Source organism: Embiotoca jacksoni, unplaced genomic scaffold, assembly GCF_022577435.1.
Source record: "Embiotoca jacksoni isolate LCO1_2020_lvr unplaced genomic scaffold, fEmbJac1.0.p SCAF_12, whole genome shotgun sequence".
NCBI lineage: Eukaryota > Metazoa > Chordata > Actinopteri > Embiotocidae > Embiotoca > Embiotoca jacksoni.
Genome location: NW_027185252.1, coordinates 2,740,813 through 2,766,945, shown reverse-complemented (window position 1 = coordinate 2,766,945; position 26,133 = coordinate 2,740,813). Strand labels below are relative to the sequence as shown.

Below are 26,133 nucleotides of genomic sequence, written 5' to 3'. Positions count from 1 at the left end.
GGCCAGTCGTATTCCTTTGATCAATGTTTTCTATTAAAAAAAGTGTAAACAATTCAATATCTCCCTCTCACCCCTCCTCCTGTCCCGCCTTCGCTTAGCTTATGCATAGAAGCTGTGTGTGCGTGTGTGTGTGTGTGTGTGTGTGTTGTGTGTGTGTGAAGGGCTTATTAACCACTTGTCCTTGGAAATGAGTAAGGAAATCAGGAGGAGAGAGGAAGAGTGGAGGGGAGGGTCTGGCTACTTTAAGAAGCTAATCTAAGTGAAGTCAGCCATCTTGCCGGACAACAAGGGACAGACGAGGACCTTTTTTTTTTTTTTTTTTTTTTGTCGCCGAGGAAATATATCGGCGCCGCAACAGCTTTGAAAAACGTCTTTTAATTTGCTTTCTTCCTCTGAAGACTTTTTAACGCCACCAGTCCTTGGAAGGTCCTCATTTATTTCCTCAGATTATGCCGAAATGGGTCTTCCTGTAACCGCCACACACACGCAGACACAAACTCTGACAACACGCATGCACAAACAAACACACACACACACACACACACACACACACACACACACAAACAAACACACTATATAAAAAACATCTAATTCAAGGGCATATTCCTCTTTAAGGATTCAGGCCCACAAACGCAGGGCCATGCGGCTGCTGCCTTTTAGATATTTCATTACCAAAAGGTATTTATTTCATTTTACCCTCAAATCCCTTGTCGTCACAATTCTCACAAGACCATATTTTTTCTTACCCCCCCCCCCCCCTTTTTTTTTTTTTTTCCTTTCTCTGAAATATTTGGAAATGTAACTGAGGATTTGACCACAGTGCTTTCCCAGGGTAACTCCTGGTTCATCAGAACCCCCCCCCTTCCCTCCCTCCTCCCAAGTATATTATGTTCAGTGGAGCGTGCTCAGTTCAGAGCTGGCAATTTCACTCGCGTCTTCTCTAGTCTAGTTTGCTCCGGTACAGCGATTCTTACCCCCCTCCCCCCCCCATTTTTTTTTTTTTTTTAACCATGAATGTACTTTTGCTGACAGGTGTTTGTGTACAACATTTACTCAGTGTTCAGGGGAAAGCTAGGGGGCAGCAAATTTGGTCGGGGGTTGTCATAAAAATTGTGCAGAGTCAAGATGACCAAAGAGGGAGTCTGAAAGGCAAAAGAGAGAGACGTGTTTTATAGCGAGAGGAGAGAGCCGAGGAGTCCATCCAGCTTTTTCTAACTGACACGTTCAGTTCGGTCTCAGCAGAAGTTAATAAGGAGAAGTCTCCTCTCCTCCTCAAAGCGTTTCCCACGAAGCGTTCAACAAAGTGTTTTTTTTTTTTTTTGCCAGACGATGAGACAGTTTGGACGAGCTTTTTTCCAGCGTGTTGGAAGTGTAGCGAGCAGCAAATGGAGAACTGTACAAGTGACACGGAGGGAGTTGAAGAGGCTGCTGGTCACTCTATTAGCTGTTCCTGCACACTGAGGTGATGCGCTACAACACTTCAGTGTGCGGAGTAGAAGAGGAAGGGAACACGCAACGTATAATCGGCGCCGCCTTTACTTCCTGTCGAACAAAGAATCGACTTTAAAATCCTGCTGTTGGTCGATAAAGTACCGAAAGGTCAAAGGGCCAAAATGCATTTCTGATCTGCTGCTACCTTTCTGAACCATCCAGACCCCCTCAGGTCGTCTGGGACTGGTCTCCTTTCTGTTCCCGGAGTCAGAACTAAACACGGAGAAAGCAGCGTAAAGTTTTTATGCTCCACATACGTGGAACAAAGTCCCAGAAAGCTGAAGAATTTTCTGTTTGCTGCCTTTCACTCAACCAGACTTGAGTATGTCTTAAACTTTTATCCTATTTTTTAGCTTGCTTAATGTTTTAATTAAATGTCCTTTTCTTTTGCCGTATGTTTTGATGGTTTTATGTGAAGCTCCTTGTTGTTGAAATGTGCTCGACACATAAACTCGGGAGGAGATGAGAGCAGCACCTTCCTCAGAAACATGACTCTTAAATCTGTCTTAAGATGACCATAGAACTGACATAACTCAGAGTGCAGTCCCAGAAGTGGAAACACACACACACACACACACACACACACACACACACACACACACACACACACACACACACACACACACACACAAACAGCACTTTGACTTACATCGCAGACACCTGCAGCCCTGTTTGGCGCGGTGACGGCCGAGTTGGGTACATTCTTGTTGCAGGCTTTCATTGCAGCGTCCCGGCGGGCCTGCTCCAGGAGGAGCCTGGCTCTCTCCTTCAACTCCTCCTGACGAGAGAGCACCCTCTACGAAAGGGGTGAGAGAAAAAAAAAAAAAGAGAGAGAGAGAAAGAGAGAGAATGTGATCAGATGCTAAAACTGAGGTAATAAGAATAACCAAGACTGGAAAATGTGTCGTAAACGAGGCGTGTTTTGTTCAGAAAACGCACTCCATATAAGAATTAAGTCCTCTTTTCTTATTTGTAAGCGAACGGTGGGAAAACATCAGAATCAGCTTTGTTGGCCGGGTATGTTTACATCTACAAGCAATTCGACTCCGGTTGTAACTTCTCTCTCAATGCACAAACACAAAAACAGACACAAATATACATATATCCAGCTAAAATACATATATCCATACACCTAAACAATAGTGCAAATGGTACGGTGTCATCGCACAGTGTTTGACATTGCGTGTCTGATGGTTAACAGAGTGAGTGTTACATGGAAATATTCGTATATTTCGATCACACATGCAGTGTAGCAGCACTCTTCAGTTTTTACTCACCTTCTCAGCTGGGGGACTCGACACGGGGGCGGGCGTCGCCTCCTTTGAAATAGAAAATACAACCTAACTTATAGATGAAATATCGGTTACAGGGTCACGGGTTCCAACTCAAAACGCATTTTCTCAAAACAACGCAACGAATAATATTGTTTGAGATGGACATTTTGTCCGTAATATATGTTTCTTAACAACTTCAGTGACGTTGGGCGATGAGACTCAAACACGAGGGCTGAAGAAGTGACCTTTCACGTTGAGTCATTAAAACATGGGTGTCCCTAATAAAGGAGTGGCGTATATTCCCTATAACATACATACAGGGCTGTACTTTGACATTATAGGGGGGTTTGGGGGAGGGGGGGGGAGGGGTGTCAGTCTACCAGCCGGGCTCATAGCCCTGTCTGGGTCCAGTGGTGTGGAGAGCATGACGGCTTTGGCAAGAAAAGCAAAACACACCTAGCTTAGAATTTTATCTGCGACGTAATCCGGGATGTTTGCAAGCAGCTGCAAGCGGGACAAACGGACGCTTTTACATTTGGCTTATGGAGAAGAATATTACAACCGAGCTGTTTGCAGGTAAATCTGGCCCGGACGCAAGTGAGGATACATCCCGCTAACTAGATAACAGCAGATCAAAAATGGGGTGTCATGACTGTCATAAGCCCGCTGCCCCCCCTCCCCCCTTCCCCGTGACCTTTCGACCTGTAAATAAGAAGCGGTAATCTGAGGTTAACCAACGCAGGCAGCAATGCATTCGGCGTGTGTGTGCACACGCATACAGGTGTGTATCAGCGCGTGTGTGTGTGTGTGTGTGTGTGTGTGTGTGTGTGTGTGTGAGAGACGAGATGATGTGTGCTCGGTGCAAAGCGTCGCCACGCCTGAGCAGTCACGGCGCCAACTGCCATCAACTGCAGGGATGAGAAATATAATGAAAAATATAATGAAATGTCAAAGCAGGGGGTTCTCCTGGGTGCCTTCCGCGGTCGCCACGTGTTTGAGGGGCCCCGGCCTGCACTGCGTCTGGTTCCTCGGCGATGAGACAGGTGACGACAACATCTAATGCAGAACGGGGAGAGTTTTTCGGTGCGGCCATCTCCGCGGCGGCATCAAACGAGGTCGGGATTTTTGAAGCTTAGCGAGCGCCGGGAGGAGAGAAATGAGCGTTTGCCGCGTCCTCTGTCTTATGACTGATGTCGCTGTGAAAGTTTCAATCAAAGCCCGGGTGAAAGGATAAAAAAAAAACAAAAAAAACGGAACAATCCATTTAAGGGGGCCAGGCAGGTAGCAGCAGGTAAACGCTGTCAGAATCCTAATACGTGACTTAAGTAGGGAAGAATTAGTTCCCATCTTAAAAGACCGATCCGGAGGTTGTTTAAGGTAGAGGATTTATAATTAGATCTATTTTTTTAATTGCACGAACTCTGATTCTACATCTCTGCAAAAAGTGGGCCTGTTTGTAGAGGAACTTTCTCCATAAATGAGATGAGAAACTAAATGTATGACATATCGCAGGACGTTATGTGGCACTCTGGAACTGGATTTTACCTTTGTGTGCATTTACCTGTTTGACGGGCGTTTCCGTGTGGTTGACCGGAGGGCAGCCGGCGTCCGAGGCGGACTCGGACTCCGAATGACGTAGGCTGGCCCTCTTCTTCTTGATCAGGTCGGCGTCCCTGTTGTAGGAGAAGCCTAGTTTCTGGTGGGGCGGCGAGTACGGGGAGGAAGCCCCTCTCCTGGTGGGGGACGGAGGCTCGGCACCCCCGTCCCTCCTGTCCTCTCCCACCTCGTCCTTGTGCTGCCTCTCCTTCTCCGTCTCTCTCTCCGCTCTCTGCGGCAGCTCGCTGAGGTCTAAAGTGTTGGCTTTGAGCAGGCTGCCTCTGTCCTCGGGGCCCGACGGGGTCGCGCGGGTCGAGTTTGTCGCCGTGGCGGCTAATACTGTGCGCGGCGACGGGACAGGAGGCGAGGGCTGCAAAGGCCCCGCCGTCGGCTCGCTGGCCGAAACCGGTCCCACTTCGGCCTTCTTCCAGCCCGGCTCCGCGACCTCCCCCTCTGCGGCTTCGGCGCCGTTAGATTCGGAGGCGTCGGCGGACGTCGCCGGCTGCGAGTCGGCCTGGCGGGGCTGCACGTCGTTCAGTTCGGCGTAGAACTTGTCCTGACCTATGGAGGCGTTCGTGTCGGTCTCAAAGTCGCCCACTTTGTAGGTGCTGCGATTGCTGTTGGCCTCGATCTGCACCACGTTGAGCTCCTCGCCGGAGAAGTGGGCCCGGATCTGGTACAGGTAGGTCATGACTGTCAGCTTGTCGGGGATGGCCAGCAGCACCATGTCGGAGGGTTCCAGGAGACGCGAGATGCCGAGGCTCGCGAAGCCGTCGTACGCCTGCCAAAGGAAAAAAAAAACCCCGACAACAACACATCAGTAAACAAACTCGCACCACCGTGATGCACCAAGTAGCAGCTGCTTATGAAATTGGGGGGTAAAAAAAAAACAAAGAGTCGAGTGCCGAAAGATTGGACACTACAACAAGGATCGAGAGGGATAGAAAGGTTACAATAGAAGAAGTCTGATTTCTTTTTTTTTTATTTTGTTGCATCGCATGCATGATCCAAGTTTGTATGTGCACATGTGTGTTTGCGAGCGAGCGAGAGAGAGAGAAAGAGAGGCACCTTTGGCATGACTGCTGACAGGTCATGTCAGGGATGGTTGTCCCCGATAAGAGACGCAGATACCCCAAGACAGAGCGCTTAATCCCGACGCGTGTGTGTGTGTGTGTGTGTGTGTGTGTGTGTGTGTGCGTGCGCGCGTTTCCTTATCGCACACCTACATCAACATGCCCACGCTCTCCGTCACGCGTGTAATTGGTCTGATTAGAGTCTGATGAGAAAAATACAGGTGTGATTATCAAGCGACACACGGAAAACCAATCCCCCATCACAAGATAGACTGAGACAGAGAGACAGAGAGAGGAAGGGATGAAAACCATTATCGCAGCCAATGACAGGTAAATAAATAGATTAACGGCACACGCACGCACACACACGCACACACTTCCTCTTATTCATGCGCACACACACACAACCTCCTCATCCATCGCTCCCAGGTATCACGGCTTGTATCTGGCCTGCTTGATAGTGTTGATCTAATTCCAACCTGTTGCAGCTCCCGTTTGTTTCACTGCTTCTGAAGACCTTCCCGGTCCGTCCATCCATCCATCCATCTCTTTCTCTCTCTGACTCACGGACCCTTCTCCATGTTTTTTTTTTGTGTTTTTTTTTTTAACCTTTTATAGGCTTTGTTTTGAAGAGCAGTCCCGTCCTGCCAAAAGTCTTTTCACCATCTAACTCCATCCATAGTTTTTAGCTGCCGTTTTCGAAGTGACCACAGGGTCCCGTTCACCTAAAAGTTCTTTGCTCTATATCTGTAATCACCCTTTTATCTGCTATATACTAGGTTTTTGACATTTCTTTAAGGAGTTTCTTTTCCACACGAGAGTTGCACTGCAGTAGCCATTTGAAAACTTAAAGCATTGCACAAAGATAAAAGCCCGCACGTGCTGTGATACAAAATGTGTGTCGAGTATCAATTTGTTATTGTTCATATGAAAGAAGCTTCTTCCGCTGGTTTGGGTGGAGCTCAGCCATGTGAATAAATGTTTCTAAACACGAGAAGCTCTCGGACACTTTCGTTTTCTCAAAGTAGCTCTCGGAGGAAAAAAAAAGTTTGGAGAACTAGACTACTGTTCAAAATCCCACAATGCAATATTTTTCCTTTAAAGGACATGTCATGTCACGGAGCTACGGCGCTCATGAATCCCATTCAGCGAAGTTAACCTTATTGCTCCTACTGTTTCTGCTTCTACAACATACAGGGAGAAGTGGAAACACGAGAAAAGTAGAAGAGAAATGGAGGATAAACTCGGAGACGTTTCTCAATTTACAATCAATTATTCCGTCTTTTGTCTGGAGACGTCTTTTCTCATTCTCACCTGTTTTGTTCCTTTCTATTGATGGAAAAGGTAACAATGACTGGAACATCTACACTCTCACAGGGTAATGAGGTGTATGTGAGTGAGTGAGTGAGTGAGTGAGTGTGTGTGTGTGTGTGTGTGTGTGTGTGTGTGTGTGTGTGTGTGTGTGTGTTTCTGCTTGTTCTGTGCAAAGACAAAGCAGGAAGAAAGACCTGCTGGCGGGGAAAAAAGAAAAGGGAGAACAGAGGGGAGTTTGGCTTTACAGCGAGCCTGTTTAAGTTCCCCCCTCCTCCGTCTGACAGAAAGGAAGAGAGAAAGAAAGAAAGAAAAAAAAAAAAAAGAATATGACGAATAAGAGGGCCTGATTGGGTTTCTAACACGTATTCAGGGGAGCAAAGTGTGCTTGCATTGTTCCCCTCTCGCTCGGGGTAGGCTGTGAAAGAGAGCGACAACTTCGGTGCTCAATGGGGAGAGAATGAAAGGAAGAGAAAAGAGCGAGAGTGGGAGAAAGTGAGAGCGGTGTGAGGAGGGAGGGAGGGAGAGAGGGGAGGGAGGCTCTCGAGGTGGGTTTTGTTTCAGGGTCGATGTTCGTCGTGACATGTGCCGCAGTCTTTTTGACCTCGGTGTCGTGCTTTATTCTTCCTACAGCTTCTCATGCAGCCTGGCGAGCGCTGACCGCGTCGTAGAGACGACGACGACTGCAGAGAGAAGAGTTGTTTTCTGTGGCGGTGAACCTGCAGGTCGGGCAACTCAAGTTCAGTATTGTCCACTACGGTGACGGGATGAGGCTGGCTGAGTCTTTATTTGTATTATTTTATTAAAACAAATTAAAAAAAACCCACAAAAAACAGTAGTGGACTACTTCTTAACTTTATTAAGCTAATAAATATGTGCCATTATTATTTTTTTTTTAAGGTAATTCATTTCAATTTCAAACCTAACTCAAGCAAGAATAAATCATATTTTTAGGGACTATTTTCAGCTGCGGATTTGATGCCCATGATGCAAAAGTGTCGCTCTGTGTTGTGTTTCTTAAAGTTTATGAAGCTCTAAAAAAAGAGCAAAGCACAAATAAAAAGGGGTAGAACATTGTTTAATATCATCTTTTATCAAGTTTTAATGAGTATTCAGTCTTCATGAAATATTGGCATATAAATCCAATCAAACACTATTACGTGGGTGTTCAAGCTATAGCTTTAGCTATTTGCAAGAGTTATTTTTTTTTTAAGAATTCCAGTGAAAACAAAGTGTATATAAATTATTTCAAATGCTAAAGACCAGCTAGCCTATATGCTGACACTATTTTGTTCCACAAACACTAACAGTGACATTTTTGTACAATTAATAGATCATGCATGTTTGGAGGGGGGGGGGGGGGGGGGGGGGGGGGGGAGTCAAGTTTTCCTCACTTTCCATCATCCACCTCACAAAAGCTCTAGGTCTGGACTAAATGTCAGCGTCGCCTGCCCCAGGGGCCGCGCCCCCCCCTCCCCCTCCCCCTGCCCCCGCTGCCTCTCAGTGACTGACAGCTATCTATCGTTGTCAATCATCAGCACCTCCTCCCCTCAGCCCAACCCCTCACGGTTGTGCTCAGGGTGATTTAGCCCGGTGCTTGGTGCTACACTATCAGATGGCATGACAAATTACTTCTCCTTGGCCTCATTACACACACACACACACACACACACACACACACACACACACACACACACACACACACACACACACACACACACACACACACTGACAAAAACAGACAAGACAGAGGAGCGAGCGGTCCGAACGTATCAGAGCTCTGAACTCCTTAAACAGACGCGAGCTGTGTCAACACATAGAAAAATCACCTACAGACTAGTATACATACATATACCCTTTGATGAAGGATCATTTCAAAGGATGAAAATGTTCTAAATATTCACTTCTATCCCCTTTTTTTCCTCTACCCACTCCCCCCCCCCATTATTGATTGTCCTTATCTGTCATAATTCAGCACAGTCTGAGCTCGCTGCAATCACTCCTCACAGATAGATGGCGAGAGGAGGAGGGGGCATGTCTATCAACTAGCCATGAAAGGCGGAGATAGTTGTCCTTTCTATGCATTTCCATTTCTGCTTTCTATTCAATAAATTCTATACATTCTAACAAGTCCTTACCAGACAGCTCCATGCGACATTGTGAACGAGGTCACAAGTCTCATTCTCATCATCCTCCTTTCTCCAGCGCTTCACACACTCCCCTTTACAACATTTAATGTCTTTCTTTTACTCCTCTTTCTTCTTTCGTGCTCTCTGGAGTCCTTAAACTGTCACATGATGCTGGTATTCAACTGCTGCCCTGGTCTGAGCATTTTCTCTTTTCTTGCAGGAAACATCCCGGACACCCCTTCTCTCGTTAAAACAACCTTCAGGCTGCTCCATGACACCACACCGGAGACATACAAAACCAGAATTAAGTGGTAAAAAAACTAACGTAAGACGATGTCACACTTGTCAATCACAAAATACTGGCAGTATTTGCTTTGGTTGATGTGTCAATAAATCATTTTACTGTTTGATAACTTTACAAAGTGGTAATACTTGAGTGCTAAGCATATCCAAGGTCCTTGCTCTCGTCACCGGGCTGCTGACTCAGCATGCTCTGATCGTCAGCCAGTTAACGAAAAGAAAACGACATCGAACTGGATTCTAATTGGCTTAACAGCAGGGGTCTTCAACCAGCAGCTCCCGGTTGAGTATGTGTGTGTTGAGTATTCATTTCGAATTGTTCACATAAAAGAAGTTCATTCAGCTGGTTTGGTGGAGCTCAGTCATGTGAGTAAATGTTGGAGACCCGTTGCTTTACAGTGAGAATGTTTTCAGGCGTAAAGCTAAAACACCTGAAGAAACACAATTATATAAATATGGTCAGCACCTTTTTGATGATCTCCTTATTTTACATGTCTCAACATATATAACTCTCATTATGAAACATGTTAGGATAAAACTGTCACTGGTAAATACTGGGTTTGCAGGTAATTGTTTGGTTTGTTTACCAGTTTACCACAAACAAGATAAACAAATATATATATTTCACGCTTTTTCGTAAGACACGAAGCCTATTTATTAGAGTGTAAATGTGGCTCCCAGACACATTTTCACATTGAAACTCTGACATCCAGTTCTTGGATTTGAGGCCTTAAAGTGGACACGATACCACTTGGCCAGATTTAGCGAGAACACATTTAGTAGCTAAAACCCTGTTTATATATCCGCCCTGCTGCTCCCACATCGGACATATAGACACAGATTCCGGAGTGCTATCAACGCATGTCTCCTCTATGCACTGCTTGGCCAAACGTACTTCAGCACCAGCTGTACATCTCTACAGTGGAGCTGAGCTGCTGAGCTACAGCACTGCAGCTATTCACCGGCTATCACCCTCTACGGCATATTCCCATATTACTTATATCTAGCCAATTTCTTCAGGGCTACTTGAGCACCTGGAGGGGGGTGAGGGGCAGTTAGCAGATATGGGATTGGGTCCCTGCCTCTCGCTCCACTGTGGTTATTGTCAACAGGGGTGGCATTCATGCCTAACAGGGCCACCAGAGGTTATCGCCGAGCCAGAGTGTGTGTGAGGAGAGGAAATCAAGCTGCAGGAACCCGACGCATATCGTTCGGTGTAGCCCTCGGGGCCAAAGAGGGGGACATCTGTGTGCGCCATGTGTATATAGGTGTGTGAGTGTGTGTAGTCAGGGGCAAAAAAAAAAAAAACGTCGGAGTGCGTTTGTGTGTTTTGCAGAAGAGCCAGAGGGACAGAAGGCAAACTGGTGCTGTGTGCGAATGTGCGGCGAATATATGATATGATGACACAGGGTGAGGAGGAAAATAGGTGTGTGAATATTTGCTTTATGGGTTATTTCAGTTAAGGAATGAGTGCATACGTGTGTGGTTTGAGTGATACTCAAGTCAACATGGCGGTACACATGCATACCGTCTCCTGTATGCTCCTTTATGCGTATATAAACAAAACGGTATACAGCCTCATCAGCATATGAGAAATGTTCTGTTATTATATATATACACACACACACACACACACACACACACCTATACCAACACGCGTAGCAGAGGGCAGCTTAGAAATCTCCCAGCAGCCCGCTGGGCTCACCTCTGCCAGGTGACTGTATGCTTTGGACACACAACACAGAAGGAGGAAATATCTAATGAACACTGTCATGTTTACATCCTGGTTTTAGTCTGTGTGTGTGTGTGTGTGTGTGTGTGTGTGTGTGTGTGTGTGTGTGTGTGTGTGTGAGAGTTTATGCATTTGATTTGTCTTCCTTGTGTGTTTCCAGCCGCCCTCTTTAAATCACGTAAACACACATACACACTATATCGAGGGATTAATGGCAGATCTCTAAATAAGGCCAAATGGAGATGCGGATGGGAGGGAGACTAAGTGGTGCGAAGGGCCCAGCGGTGGCTGCCTCTTACCTTTTTGTTGTTTTCTTTAATATCCTGAGGATTGAGCGACTTGTAGTCTCTGGGAGAACAGTGGGGAGGGCCGGAGAAGAGGGGGAGGGAGGGCGGGGGAGGGCAGACACGGTGAGAGAAAGAGGTGTGTTTAAATATGCGTCACATGTAATGGTATTAGAACTGTAACATGCAATTTCATAGCAGTGCAATCAACAGAACTAATGGAGTGGAAAATATGTAAAAATAACACACCAAGAGTGCAAAAGGCGCACAAGCATAAACATACACACACACACACACACGTACACACAAGAGCACGGTGTTGATAAATTATCTTCATGTCTGCTCTCTTGATGGGCCTGCAGGTTTTCCATATGCTCTTCTTATGGTGTTACACACACACACACACACACACACACACACACACACACACACACACACTTAATACTAAACATTTAAGGAATCTCTCTCTCACACACACAGAGTACTTAAATGAAGTAGGACAAGATTAGCGTTGGCAGCAAACATGCAACTCTGTATTTAAATATGAGATATAGACTGAGTGTGTACATAAATGCACACACATCGGCCATACTAATTAAACACACCTACAGGAATCATATGCGCAGCAGGATGTCAGGTTAACTGTGCAAATACGACACCGAGTTATAAAACGAGAAGAGTCTCGATCTCATGTGGGCACACACGACTTTCACTTGATCTGATTTTCCTCGAAGGTGTTCGGAGTCTGTCTTTCCACACAAATGTGATTTTCTGGTTTTCATTCTCACACTGAACACTGTGGAGGAAAAAAAAAAAAAAGTAATAATCTCTCGGTGTGAGTGTGCGTATGGGTCGTACATTATGTCAGGCCTGAAATGGTGCAGCAGGGCGCAGAAGGCCAGGCCGTTCCTCCAGGAGGTGGTGAAGTTGGTGATCTTCACCCCGCGGTAGTTCTTGGTGACCTCGCGGCACCAGGCCAGCAGGGACTGGCTGGCATTGGGTTTCCCGCCCAGAACCGGGCTCGGGACGGGGCTGGGCTGCAGGCGGAGAGGTGGAAGAAGGAGGAGGAGGGAAAGAAGGCAGGTTGAAAGGAGGGGTGGGGGATGAAAAGAGAGAGAATTTCTGAATTCATCTTTTTGACAATATTATACCACAATTAGAAGTGCAAAAATTTTTTGGATCTCCAATTTAATTTGGGCCGCACATGTTCTATCCACATCAAAAAAACATTCATATTTATGGAGAGGCCCTTCATCGCCTGAGGCCATTTGTCATCCAACATGAATGACTGTAATGCTTTTTTAATTGGTGTTATAAACCGCCGCAGACATCTCGGTGTCCTGTGACTGGTGTGAAAAAGATTTGACAAGGTTGTGCTTTTATGATCGACCACATTACCACCACCCTCCCTCCGTCCCTCCCTCCCTCCCTCCCTCCACACCCAGGCGTCCTTTCATTATTTATTTGCTCAATAAATTGTTTTACTTAACAACCACCACCCATCCAATTAGCGTGCCATACGGGCACATAATGAGCCGGCACAGGCACGAACGAACGTGCGCACGCACAAACAGACACCCACTGTAATGAAGGGTCATTCAGAAAGCAGAGTATGACCGTGAATAATGTAAACATCTTATTAATTAGCTCCGCCTTTGAAGTCTTATCTGGTTTGAAAGCTTTCAACATTAGGAGCCTTTCCTCTCCCAGACTCCAAATCCCACAAATCCTTGGTGGTGCGGAGACACTGGTCTTCCTCTGAACAGCCAGCAGAACCAATGCTATTCTGATTATTCAGCTGGCTATTCACTAATCTGGTTATGGAGCGACTGATACGGGGCTAATTCTCTCAGATCATTTTGGAGTGAAATGGCAAAAAAATGTCATAGAGATTTGATTAAATTCATTAGAGGCCAGTGATCAAACAGACTGCAATGTGTTCATAATCCAAGCGCATATTACTATTGTATGCAAGACAATGACATTAAAATGTGACATATAAGACAGATTTCCTTAATTACATGACACAATCAATTTAAGCGCGGTGTCTAAGTTTCATTGAGCCTTTTTCTTTTTTTTTTTATTAACTTTTTTAAAGTATAGAAATAAAACAGCATAATACATACAGATCCTCAACTGTAGTATTATTAACTTAAACCTTCTATTTTGATGTGTGCAGACTTCAGGCTCTAAAGTTAATCTTCCATGTCTCCTCTGTTTTGATTGTACAGTTTATTGTCCAATTATTGACTGACATGACGGCTGTAACATGCAAACTGAGCTACGATGCTTCTCAGGCGATGTTTGCATAAGATCGTCAAGCAATAGGTCACAGTCGAACCTTTACTTAACCTTCAGCGGTGGAAAACGTGAACGAAAGAGATGTTCCTTTCACAAGCTGCTGATGTTGACCACCATAACTAGTCAACCCAGTTTGAAGACACACAGTTGGGAGGCCTGCAGCTCACCACACTGCTGAGCCTCAGTGCCCGAAACAAAGCTTGTGGTGGCCAACCAACCCCCTCTGTTGGCCGCTTTGTGCTACTGCAAGAACAGGAAAATAAAGACAGGTGATGGGGGAGTCAAGACTTGGGACAAATTTGTCATTTGAATTTTGGGGAGACAGAATTATGAAATGATGGCGTGTTGACTTTTGCAGAACATTTGCAGGAGCTTATGAAAGGGTGAAAGGGGAAAAAAAGACAGTTTTATTTAAAAATATAAAACTTAATACGGCTTAATGACATCATTTCAAACAGAGATGTGCTCAAGCTTAATGCCAAGATAAAAAAAAAAAAATTTACAGCCACTTTTGAATTTCAATTATGACCTACTTTTAGGAATTTCTGATGTTACTTTGTATGGTTTTTGTCGCCTATGACAAGATGAACCATTTCAAACCCTGGCCATCGTTAAAATACGATTGGTCTGTGACGTCAACAAGCATAAACAAATGAGTGGTACAATAACATTATAATAATATGAGCCTGTCAGCTGCAGTGTGTGAACACCTGGATGTCTCTAACCTCCTCTATTGTGGCAGTTTTAACATACGGCCGCGAGCCTGGAGCCTGCCGACATGCCACGAGGGCCGAAACAGATGAAAGAGACTGGAGGCCACCTCTAATAGCAACTCCTAACCTTTGTACCAGTGTGTGTGTGTGTGTGTGAGTCATGCAGGCCCCTATGGCAGTCTCAGTGCAGGGAGACTGTAGCGGGAGCCTGAGGGGCAGACACTTGACATTTCCGGCTCATCTTTAAAAGAGGGCCTTAACCTTTCCCCACAGCTTCTTCAGACACGTTTTAGGGCCTCGACAATACCTCTCAAACAAATGGAAGAAAAAACAGAAGAAGGAAGGAAAAAAAAAAAAAAAAAAAAAAAAAAAGGTAAGAAAGTCAATAGCGATTGCAACATGGCTGCAATTACTATATGAGGATTAGAGAGAAGTCACTGTAAACAAGGAGTTTTTTTTCTGACCCCGTAAATGAATTCTGTCACTTTAGATTAAAAAAAACAACAACTCTAATTTAGTGCAGCGATTATGAGACCACAAAAGAAAGCATACATTTCTCTGTGTTTTCCTTACACATACTCTTTATTGGCGAGCTGAACTAAACTTTGCTCTCCATTTGTCTACCGTGTGTGTGTGTGTGTGTGTGTGTGTGTGTGTGTGTGCGCGCGTCAGTAAAATGAGCATGCGTGTGTGTGTGTGTGTGTGTGTGTGTGCAGAGTGGTCTTCCTCCAGGCCTTCCCCCCTTTTTGCTTTTTCAAGTGACGGTTGAAAGTAGCTGTCTAATTTGAGCGCTCTAATTACCTGGGATTAGAGACCAGGTGCTATTAAAGCAATTAGACACACAGCACACTCCAGTGCTGCAGACCCTGTACCCTAGCCGGCGGAAAACACACACACACACACACACACACACACACGTACACACACCTGCGCAACACAGCCAGTGGAAGAAAAAAAAAGAAAAAGAACCATATATTAGCCAGTGGGAAAGTGTCTTTAAGGGTGACTGTCAAACCCATCCACCTGTCTACATACAGGTCTGAGCCAACAGAAATAAACACACAAATAAACAAGCAGCATAATTAGCATTTTAAAAAGCAATAAAAACACTGACACACACACACACACACACACACACAAACTTCTGTTAATTGCATATGGAAGAGAAGACGCCAACTTGGCTGCTCTGTTCAGTGCATGTGTCATTTCCAAAAATACCTGTCCGTCAATTAACCCCCTCGTTCTTCATTATCGACAAACCGTTTTTTTTTAGCAGCATCAGGTGACAGCTGCACGTGACGAGGCCTGAACCCAACACGCTCATCACAACCCAAAACCGATGTCATTTGTCTCCCTCGCCCTTCCCAGACTGTTCCATTACACCCCCCCCCACTCCACCCCACACCCATAAAGGTTTACAAATGCATCTGGCCACTCAAGCCTTCATATCCATCACGTATTGAACAAATACCGTATCATCTTTTACAGGAAACGGGCTGCATTTCCTTAAGACACAAATACGGGACCAGTGAAATTTTCATGAGGAGCAGAAATGCACCCTGACTTATCAAACGGCTTGCTGTCTTGCCTGAAGGAGGGTGTGCATGTGTGTGTGTTTGTCTTTTATCGGTATGTGTGAATGTCACTGGATATGTGTGTGTGTGTGTGTGTGTGTGTGTGTGTGTGTGCAAGACTGACACAGCCGTGTAGCTAGCTCGGCTCGAGGGTAGGATTAGCGGAGAGCATTGCCTCGGCCCACAAACATTCCATATTAAAAAATGAAAAGGCAACCTTCATTACTATCAGTGGCATATAACCTCCCCTCTTCCTCCTCCTCTGCTACTATTATACACAGCCCTAACAGCCTGGGCAGAAAATACAAGCCACTGACAAGAGATTCCATTATTCCTGATGCCTCAGTGTCAACAACATACATCTGACGGGGCAAAGAAAGAAAAAAAATGGAAGAAGGAAAAAAGGATGTTAGAGAGAAAGAAGGGAGGGGGGGGGGGGGTTAAGCTCACTACAATGCCTGAATGACAAGATAGGAAGGAACCTGGGAATGGAAGCTTCCAGGTTTTCTGTTGGTGCTGGTGTCAGGAGGAGGAGGAGGAGGATTTTTTTTTTGGTGTTAGAAATGTGATTTTTTTTTTTTTTTTGGGGGGGGGGGGGGGGGTGTAATACGATCGGAGATCTGGAATCATGAGTGAAGCGGCTCAGCGAAGAGGTAGAAAATTATAAAAGTGTTGATTTTTTGAGGTTGGAATTTTTGCTTTGCTTTTACTGAAGATTTGGATGATATGTCAAAATATACTTTAATGTAAATGGACAGAAGACTTCAAATACTTTTCGATCAACTTGGTAAACATACAGTGTGTTGACTCACACTGAGTGCGACAGTAGTATATTTATCTTTTACCGAGTCGTATACTATAGGACACAGTGGCCTCTGTATTTTATCTCTTATATTTATGACCTTTTACTCGATTGCACTTTATCGCTGGTCTCTGCTGTTCTGTTATTGCATTTAATTCTGTTTTAAGTATGTTTTAGCGATACATTTAAATTTTGATGATTATCTTTGCACCCTGGTCCTGAGAAACGCAATTTCATTCCATGTGTATGTGTATTAATATAAATATGGCAATTTTTTTTTTTACCTTGACCTTGATTTTCCAACAGATTACTAACAATTAGCATTTCAATTACTTTTTTTTCTTGCTTCCAATCATTGAATTAATATCATATTTTGACCGTTAATTGATCACTGTAAGGAAGTCTTTTACTTTCAACCCCTCGGATCAGGTACACTTGTGGACATTTGCAGGTAAAAAGCGGAAAGAAAATCGCCCACCCTGTCGGCCCAAATGAACTGAACAAATGTAAACAAAGTCACACAACATTAGAGACAATTAAAGGACAACAGCGTACAGAGGCCACTAAAACTGGCCTTTCAGAGTCATAACAAAAAAAAAAAGATACAAGTCAAACGCTTTAAGTGGCAGCTTTGTCTCTCACTCTGGGGCACGACGCTTGAATGGAAACTTAACTGGCCTCAACCCAATGACATAAACCCACAACTCTGTGGAGAGAAAAGAGCTTCCGTGTCTTTCCAATCTCACTTTCGAGGCTTCAAAGCAGTGTCAGAGAGTGTCAGATTTGAGGAGGTGTTGAATCTCATACTCTTTAAAACTTGTAATCCGCTCAAGGAGCCTACGGCCAAAGAAAAAAGAAGAAAAAAAAGTCCATGCACACGCACTCACACACACACACACACACACACACACACACACACACACACACACACACAAACACACAAACACAGTGAAAAGTACACATAAACATACAGGCTCACTTCAAATGACAACAGTGTCTACAGAATGAAGTCACACGTATGCGCATACAAAAACTGTAATGTACTGAACATACACACCGACACACTCACTGTACGGACAACCACATATTAGAAAAGGTAGTCAAACACTCTGCTCTCATCCAAGATGCGCACACACACACACTTGACAAATATTAACACCTGTTCACAGTTAAGAGGATAAGGTTAGTGCACTTAAGTGGCCTGTCCATCCCGCTACTGAAAAACTCTCATCTGATTGGCTGGTCTCCAAACCACCAACACGCTCAATGATTTAATTGCAACTTCAATCAAAACAACCAATTTGTTTAATCGGCGCTTTTTAAGTCCGCATTAGAAAAACACGGGGAGCGGAAAAACACAACGATCATCTCGTAGTCGTCTTAGCCATGAAATTATGCTTCGGATTTCAAACGTCGCCTTCCATGAGAGCGGAGGGGAGGGCGGCAAAGTCCAATCAAAAGTTCAATTATGTAAATGGAGATGTAGAGTGGATGGAACAATAAGGAAACGGGGGAGGGAGGGAGGGAGGGAAGGAGGAGGGGGAGAGAAAAAGCTGGAACAGGAGAGGAGAGCGAACGTAGCGTGAAAAATAATACACATTAACATACAAAGGAAATATCGCATTACTGTTGTAATCGCGGTGAGGAGGGGCTCCTTCCGAAAAGAGAGGCGTGAGAGAAAGTGTGTGTGCATGTATGTGTGACTGTAGACGCTGTTTCGGTAAAATCCGACGTCAGTTTACGTGCGTGTGTGCGTGTGTGCGTGTGTGTGTGCGTGTGTGTGTGTGTGTGTGTGCGTGTGCGTGCGTGCGTGCGTGAACAGGTGGAAAGACAACGTTCACACCTGAGAGCTCGCAGGGACCGAAGCTGCAGCGTTGGAGCTGTGCCACCTACCGAGACGGTATCAGACAGTTTGTTCCGTATTCTTTCCACAAATCGTTACACCACGGCTGTGTGTAATATCACAAAGTAGAAAAGAAATATGTAAATACATTCATCATGATGCTGATGTGGGGTGTGTGTGTGTGTGTGTGGGGGGGGGGGGGGGGGGGGGGGGGAGGTGCCAGTGATCCACTTCGAAGCAGATATGCTTCCCATCTAGCAGTCAACTTGCAGGCCTTTCGGCAGTTGGCTACCGAGATGTAAAATGCAAAAATCAGGAAAACGCCGTTTCTCTTTCCAGGACCATTTTTTGCTTCCAAGGCCTATTTTGCTCCAAAGGCATAACCATGCAAAGGGAAAAAAAAAAAAAAGAAGAGGCAGAACGGGTGAGGACAGACAAGGCTTTGAAATTGAAATAAAAACCATTCAGTGTAAAAAAAAAACAAAAAAAACAAACAAACAAAAAAAACATCATGGAATAACAGTTTTAGAGGAGACAGCAGACAAAGGAGTGACTGTGCCAGCTTGTAGTGTGCCCACCCGCCCGCTCGCTCGCCTAACGTGTAACATAGGGGCATAATGCGGTGTAAGCGCTGGCTTTAGCTTGTCATGGAAACGGCAGTAGCATTACCCACACTCACGCCTCTGCAAATTAGCTTTGGCTGGGGGGGAAAAAAAGGGAGAAAGAAAAGAGAGACACGCAGGGTGGGTAGGTTTAAGATCGAGTGTGTGTGTGTGTGTGTGTGTGTGTGTGTGTGTGTGTGTGTCTCTGAGGAGTGTGTGTGTGTGTGTGTGTGTGTGTGTGTGTGGTGGGGAGTGATGGTAAGAGAGCTGGGATACTGTTAAGAACAAAACAAGACAAAAATCACTCATTGTCTAAATGTCCTACAGTCTCTTTTCTCCTCCTGTGGTCCACACAGATCTGATGGAAGATACATCGAACTCCTTCTGGACCGATTGCTTCTCCTCCTTCATCCACTGATTACTACATCCAGGTCTCAAACGCTCATCTCTCTTCCTATATACCCCCCTCACAATCTGTTCAGATGTATATAATTTGTGTAATCACGAATATGTATCTTGACTATGTGGATTTCAAAACCACAAGGCCACCCACATCTTCGCTCTTCCTCCACCTCCTCATCTTCCTCAGATAAATAAATAAGCTTTGGGAGAAGGAAGAAAAAAAGGGGTGCTGGAGGAAGGAGCGGGGGGGGGGGGGGGGGGGTGCTGCTCTTATAGATCTATACCGTATTAATCTCCTTTAACTGCCATCTTCAACAAACAAATTAGTGGTGCAATGGATTCAGAGATCAGCTGGGCTGATAACACCGCCATTTATCAATTAATCTAAGCCTGGGCAGGGAAAACTCATTAAGGAGGCCACTTTAGGAATTATGTTCTGCAGGTAAAGAGGCTGTGATGTGTGTGTGTGTGTGTGTGTGTGTGTGTGTGTGTGTGTGTGTGTGTGTGTGTGTGTGTGTGTGTGTGTGTGTGTGTGTGTGTGTGTGTGTGTGTGTGTGTGTGTGTGTGTGTGTGTGTGTGTGTGTGTGTGTGTGAGAGAGTGTGTGTGTGTGTGTGTAGGAGGGGGTCTTAGCCCAGTAGAGGCTCAACCCCCGCACCACAGACTGCCATTGTCCAGTGCAGCGTGGGCTCCAAAGTGATGAGAGGGGTGATAGCACAGCCAATTAAAATGAACATAATTACAAAGTCACCCCTTTGACTCCTGATCAGAATACACATGCATCAACACACACATACTGGAGGAGGAAGGGTGTGGTGGTGGTGGTGGCGGTGGTGGAGGGGGGGATGCTACACAAGAGGCAGGGAGGAAGAGGGAGGAGGATGAGGAGAGCATCCAGAAAAAAGAGTGGGGAGAGAGGTGTCAACACAGGAAAAGTTAAGAGACAAAGTTTAGAGGAGGAGAACGTGAGGAACTGAGGCAGTCGTAGGAAGGGGGAGGAGCTTCTGAGTCTGATCTCATGGACCAACTCATCTTACAAAGGAATCATCGATCACTGATCCGTCTCAAGCAATCTCTCGTTTTTTTCTGGTTTTGTTTAGTTAATTTCTAACATTAAGACTGAGGGTAGTTTAGTTGTCACGTTTCGATCAATTTCGCAAATCCATTGAGTTGATGGAGACGTTGGCCTGTTAACGGTGCAACGTGACAGTTAGCGGATCGCCATGGTTTTACTTTTTTTTTTTAAAAACCGCGTCAGACGAGGAAGCTGCAACCGCTGCGGGACGCATCCGCACATAAAAGCACCCGCTGCACAGCCGCTGGACGGACGCCATCGCCGTGTTTGTTCTGTGCATGAAACAGAGGGCACACAACCCACACTCGTATCAGGTAGAACATACCAAACAAAAGCCGGCAGATTTGTTTGCGGGTGACGCGTTCCAATGTTACGGTCGTTTACAGTAAGCCCACGACAGCGGCGTGCGATTTTGAGACAAACACTACGACCGTGTCACAATTCAAGTACTACACAAAGTAAGTGTACCAACATGTTAAGTGTACTAACGGAAGGATTCATTCTCCTGAATGTCTGAAATCAATCTCCTAGTTGACCAATCAATGCACAGAAGATTTCTGCAACCACTATCTTCAAATCATCTTAAAAACTGAAGTTAATCAATTATGCCTTTTGTTGGGACTTCTGCTATGCAGATGAAAAAAAAGAAAAAGGGAGTTAAAGCCGAGTAGCCTCTGTATTTAATCGGTACCTTCATCGTGCATCGTTAGCTACTATCTGTGCTTACATGTGCCACATCCACACTAAACCAACAACCATTGTTATCTACGTTCTGATCGCATTATGACCAAGACAAGAGGTCAACCGCGCTCACGTCAAAGTGACAAAATAAAAGGCGAGGGAACGATGGCACTCGGTGAGAATGCCACTTAGTATTTCCTAAAGCACGTAAAAGCACACACCTGCATACCGTAACAGTCCGAGGAGGCGGGTGCTGGAGGGCTTTATGAAGAGGCAATTAAAGCCTTATCATTTTCTACACTCACTCTCCTTACCTCCAACACACACACACGCACACGCACACGCACACACTCGATTTGAAAGACAAATCACTGACTAATTCATAAGATACTTCCAAGCTCTTTTTTTTTTTAAATAATGGAGAACGGTTGGTTTAATTCAATTAAAACGGAGCAAGGGCCACTTCAAGATGACAGGAAGCGGCCTGGCTACGACTAAGTCCGTGCAGTTTTCAGGAATGTGCGGGGGGTCTCGGACCCTCTGGAGGTCCAAGGAGTTTTTCAAGTGCACGGACTTCTATCTCCTCACCCGAAGCCTCCTTAAAACCTCACCCCCCGAAACAACCCTGGATCCTTCTGGGTTTAAGCCCACACACACCTGGAGGACCGGGGCAGATTAAGACCAGATTAAGATAAAGTTACCCCTTCTTCGGCCGCTATGTCATTCAAACCGCTGGCCTCTGCGGCCACTGGATAGAGGGACACACAAGACAAAAAGGTTTGGTTCATTCACAAATACACACACACACACACACACACACACACACACACACACACACACACACACACACACACACACACACACACACACACACACACACACACACACACACACACAAAAGGACTTTCTGGTCATCCTCATAAGCCCTATTAGTCTGCTACAGAGCCTCTCATAGCAGACATCAATCATGGAGGGATTAGTCAATTCCCTCTCTAAATGAGTGGCAAGGGAAACTTCCCTTCAACTCTAAAGCAGGTCTCTTTCTCAGAGATTACACAGCGATTTGTTTTCATTTTGTTCCATCTTCATCGTTTTCTGTTTGACTTGCTTTTCATTTCTCTCTCCCTCGCTCGCCGTCTCCCTCGTTCTCTCCTGCTTGCAGCTTGTGAGGTAATCCTTGGCAGATAAAACTAAGGAGGACTTACCAAAGGCAGATTACAAGCGGCGCTTTGCGGAAGGCCCTTTTACACCAGTCGGCGCGGGTATTGAGGAGAGTGAGCTCTTCGCAGTGCTTAACTTGTGAACTCGACATGCACCCAACAGAGGAAGAGGTGGAAAAATGATAGCCGCATTACAGTAACTGGATCAAAATATATCCCTCACAACACACACAAGAAAGCACATTAGTACACACAACGCACACATGCTTGTCCTTTCACGGCAACACGGAAGAAAACTGAAATCGGAAGAGCGGCTGAATACGCTCCTATTTATTCACTTAAAATATCAAATGTATGAAAGGTTGCGGCCCTCTGAGACTTCGGGATCAACATTGTGTAACAGCACATCATTCCTTCCTTCACAAGTCTTTAATAAAATAGTTGCTCCAAAGACTTATTGATCATTTGTCAATAACTGAACCTTCAACATTTCCCTTCAACTTTTTTCAACTTGTGGAGACAGGATTCAAACAGCTGAGGTTGTTCAGTGGTTAGTAACGTCTTCTACCTCTCCTACCAACATGATGACAGCGATGCCCTGCAGCACTAAAAACAACAACGGGACGCCCGATGATTGGACCTCAACTGCATGAGAAAAAAAAAAAAGAAACCCGGGTCTCCTTCTCTCCCACAAGATCCAATGACAGACCACTCAGAGACTGCAAATAAGAGTTGGGGAGGGGTCCACAGTGGGAAAAGGCAAGACATTGAGAGGTAATGATTTAGCCTTACTCCTCTCAAGGATTATTCTCCTAATATTACACAGCTTATGGAAAGGCCAATGTGGCCAAGGGGAGCCACTGAGGCTTCAATGCTTTGGTCTCAGAAAGAGACCGCTATGCCCATTTCGCTGCTAATACCGATGCCAAGTTCTGCAATGTAAGAGACACGGCACTCTTCTGATCCCGTACTTTCACCCAGCAATATAGACCGGCTACACAAAGCACCGTATGTCTGGCAAAACGTTACATTTCATTCAGTACAATTAACCTTAATCAAGCAGGAATAGGTTCCCCATTTTCATCTCCATTCAACTATAATGAAAATACAGTAACTTGCATTTGATGTGTAACAATAAGATTAATATTTCTTCCATAAAAAAAGGAAGATTATCTCTTTTTAATGTAAGCAAATGTAACAGCCTGCCGTGATCATAACGGAGAAGTCCAATACTGAGAAATACATAGTTTTGAAAAGATACATGTGAATCTATTAGGCTCCTACACCTCACTTTCTTCAGGTCCTTCATCTGAGGCTCTTTGTGGAAAGGTATGTCAAACTTATCAGAGAAGATGAAATAACTTCGGACCGGATATAACGATAACAAGACGAGAGACCTTGGAACGGGCAAAGATCAGAAGACAATAGACGACTGTCCTTGTCTCTTGGGCTCCCCTCTGTCCTCCAAAAACATCCCTCAGTCGTCACGGTAACCTCAGAAACACTTCACATCACGGCTGTGGTCCTCTCCTGCCGCGAACCTCGGTGAAAGCTAATTAAGAAATATCGCAGCCTTCTGCGAACTCAATTAAATAATGTTAATTTATTCTAATTTCAATTTGGAGGTAGTCTGAACTGAAGGAGGGGCTGTGAAAACAAAGTCTGGGAGAAGAAGGAGAGCTCTGGCCTCTGCCTCCCCCCCGGCACAGGAGCTCTCACAACCTGCAAAACTATTTAATTTGAACCCTTTGATTAACATTAGTAATCACAGAAGCCCTTCAACTGAAGGGGAGAAAGAAAACATACCTCTGGTGTTGGTTCACTTTCTTACCTCTGGAAGGAATGTGTGTGTGTGTGTGTGTGTGTGTGTGTGTGTGTGTGTGTGTGTGTGTGTGTGTGTGTGTGTGTGTGTGTGTGTGTGTGTGTGTGAAAAATAAAGAGAGGTAGAGGGAAAAGTGGTGATGACACCATGCAAGATTATGGTTATTACTTAGTTTGTACACACATGAAGACACGCATGGAAATGGTGATATTAAAAGAGGGTAGATTAAAGAAACAAATAAAGAAAAGCTCACAAAAACAAATGGGAAAAGACACCAAAATAGGTCAAAGACAATCCTGCAAACCCAAAATACACTTTTCTATTTGGGAGTAACCTTTAGTTTATGAAGCAGTCAACAGTTCCAGGGTGTATTGTCTGATACAGCAACTTAAGAAGTGAAAATGTCTTTCAAAAATTCTTTGAGTAAATATTAAGATAATACAATAACTTTTTTGTCCAAACTTTTTTCCCACAGACATATTCCAACTTCCAACTTTTCTTTATATGAAAATAAGGCAAATAATTCATGAAGCGGAAACTTGATGAAAAAAAATCCAAAGATCAGAGCATCTAAGTGTAGAGCGGTTCTGACTTTGGAATAAAGCTGGAGATGAAACAAAAGGAGGAGCAGGGGATCACTGAATTACTGGGAGGGGAAGAAATCAGCCCCAGGGAAAAGAGATGGACTGAATCAGACCAGACAGAGCTCGCAGCCTGCCCAACAGGAACTCCCTCTGTTCATTTAAATTAATCCCGCAGACGTTTTTCATCCCTCCAGCTCCTTCACACATGCTAAACTTTAAACTTGACACATCGGGAAGATCTATATCTGCCAGACAAGACGTCGAGCATCTAACGGGAGACGGAAGTGCCACTTTTCACCAACCTCAAGAGAAATCCCTCGAGGTAGCTTCCTCACAGTATGAACAGTACACTCGGAGAGGAAAGTGGCATTTGTGGATGCTCAATGTTGACAACGGTGAAAAGAGCACAGTTGCGGATTAGAAAAGTAAAGACATTATCTTCTCTTTACAACCACCATCAGAGTCACCCAGAGCGAAGCACTTACTGTGGTCAAGCTCACTGGCAAACTGTAAGAAACTGGGACAGGAGATGACTGAAGGTGGTGTTGTGAGTGTGCACCACAGTAACAATGAAAAATATATATATATATATATATATATATATATATACGGTCAACATTAGTAATTAAAAAGTCATCATATAAGCCAGATGCAGCTGTGTGAAACATTATAGTTAGACAACTTAATTCAGGGAGGTACTGTACTATCTGCATGTCCTCCTCAGTACCTGCTGGACTTTGCAGCGACCTGCAGTCATCATGCATGAAGAAAACAAAGGTTTCTGGAACCTCCACGGATGCTGCAGGTTGTCGCATTTATGTCTCTGTCCATCGACCCGCTGGTCTCATCCCCACATTTGAGTGGTTCTGCGTTGCCGTACATTTTTCTAAAGCTCCACTGGCAACAGTCCAGAGCGCCGAGCTTAATGTAAATCCAATCCACGTGTAATAACTGTGTACACAGTAAGTGGGCACACACCATATGTCCTGTAGATGCCCTGATTTTCCACAGGCTGGCGCTGAAGTGGGCGGTTTTAATGCAATGACAAGGTGGATGAAAACTACATCCAAAGGGAAAAGTTGAATGCTAAAAATCTGCTCAAGAGAATTCAAACATGGAAAAGGACAAAATATTCAATGTCTCATTTTAAGTATATAATATATACGTATTTTAGTGTCTGACATCACGATTTCTATTTGGTTCACACCCTTGTTCTCCAGTGGCGTATCTTTCTCTTATCTTGAGAAATTCCCGGTGTAGTTATTGCCTATTATTTCTTGTTTTTTTTCCCCTGAATATCTTCAAAGTGTGAGCCCAAACTCACGACGGGGCGTCTTGTGCTTCACTATCCGTTGAGTGTAACGACAGTGACCGTTCATTTAAAGC

The 26,133-nt window shown here is 44.9% G+C and overlaps 1 protein-coding gene across 8 annotated transcripts in view; it reads right to left on the bottom strand.

Moving 5' to 3' along the window:
- Positions 1-26,133, bottom strand: part of ehbp1 (EH domain binding protein 1) — a 137,865-nt gene that overhangs the window by 60,423 nt on the left and 51,309 nt on the right. For all 8 annotated transcript variants that reach the window (XM_069144219.1, XM_069144214.1, XM_069144212.1 and 5 more), the window contains 5 exons: positions 12,049-12,227; positions 11,206-11,254; positions 4,327-5,142; positions 2,769-2,810; positions 2,141-2,287 (listed from right to left, as the gene is read on the bottom strand). In XM_069144219.1, the coding sequence (XP_069000320.1) occupies positions 2,141-2,287; positions 2,769-2,810; positions 4,327-5,142; positions 11,206-11,254; positions 12,049-12,227 (1,233 nt within the window). The remainder of the gene's footprint in view (positions 1-2,140; positions 2,288-2,768; positions 2,811-4,326; positions 5,143-11,205; positions 11,255-12,048; positions 12,228-26,133) is intronic.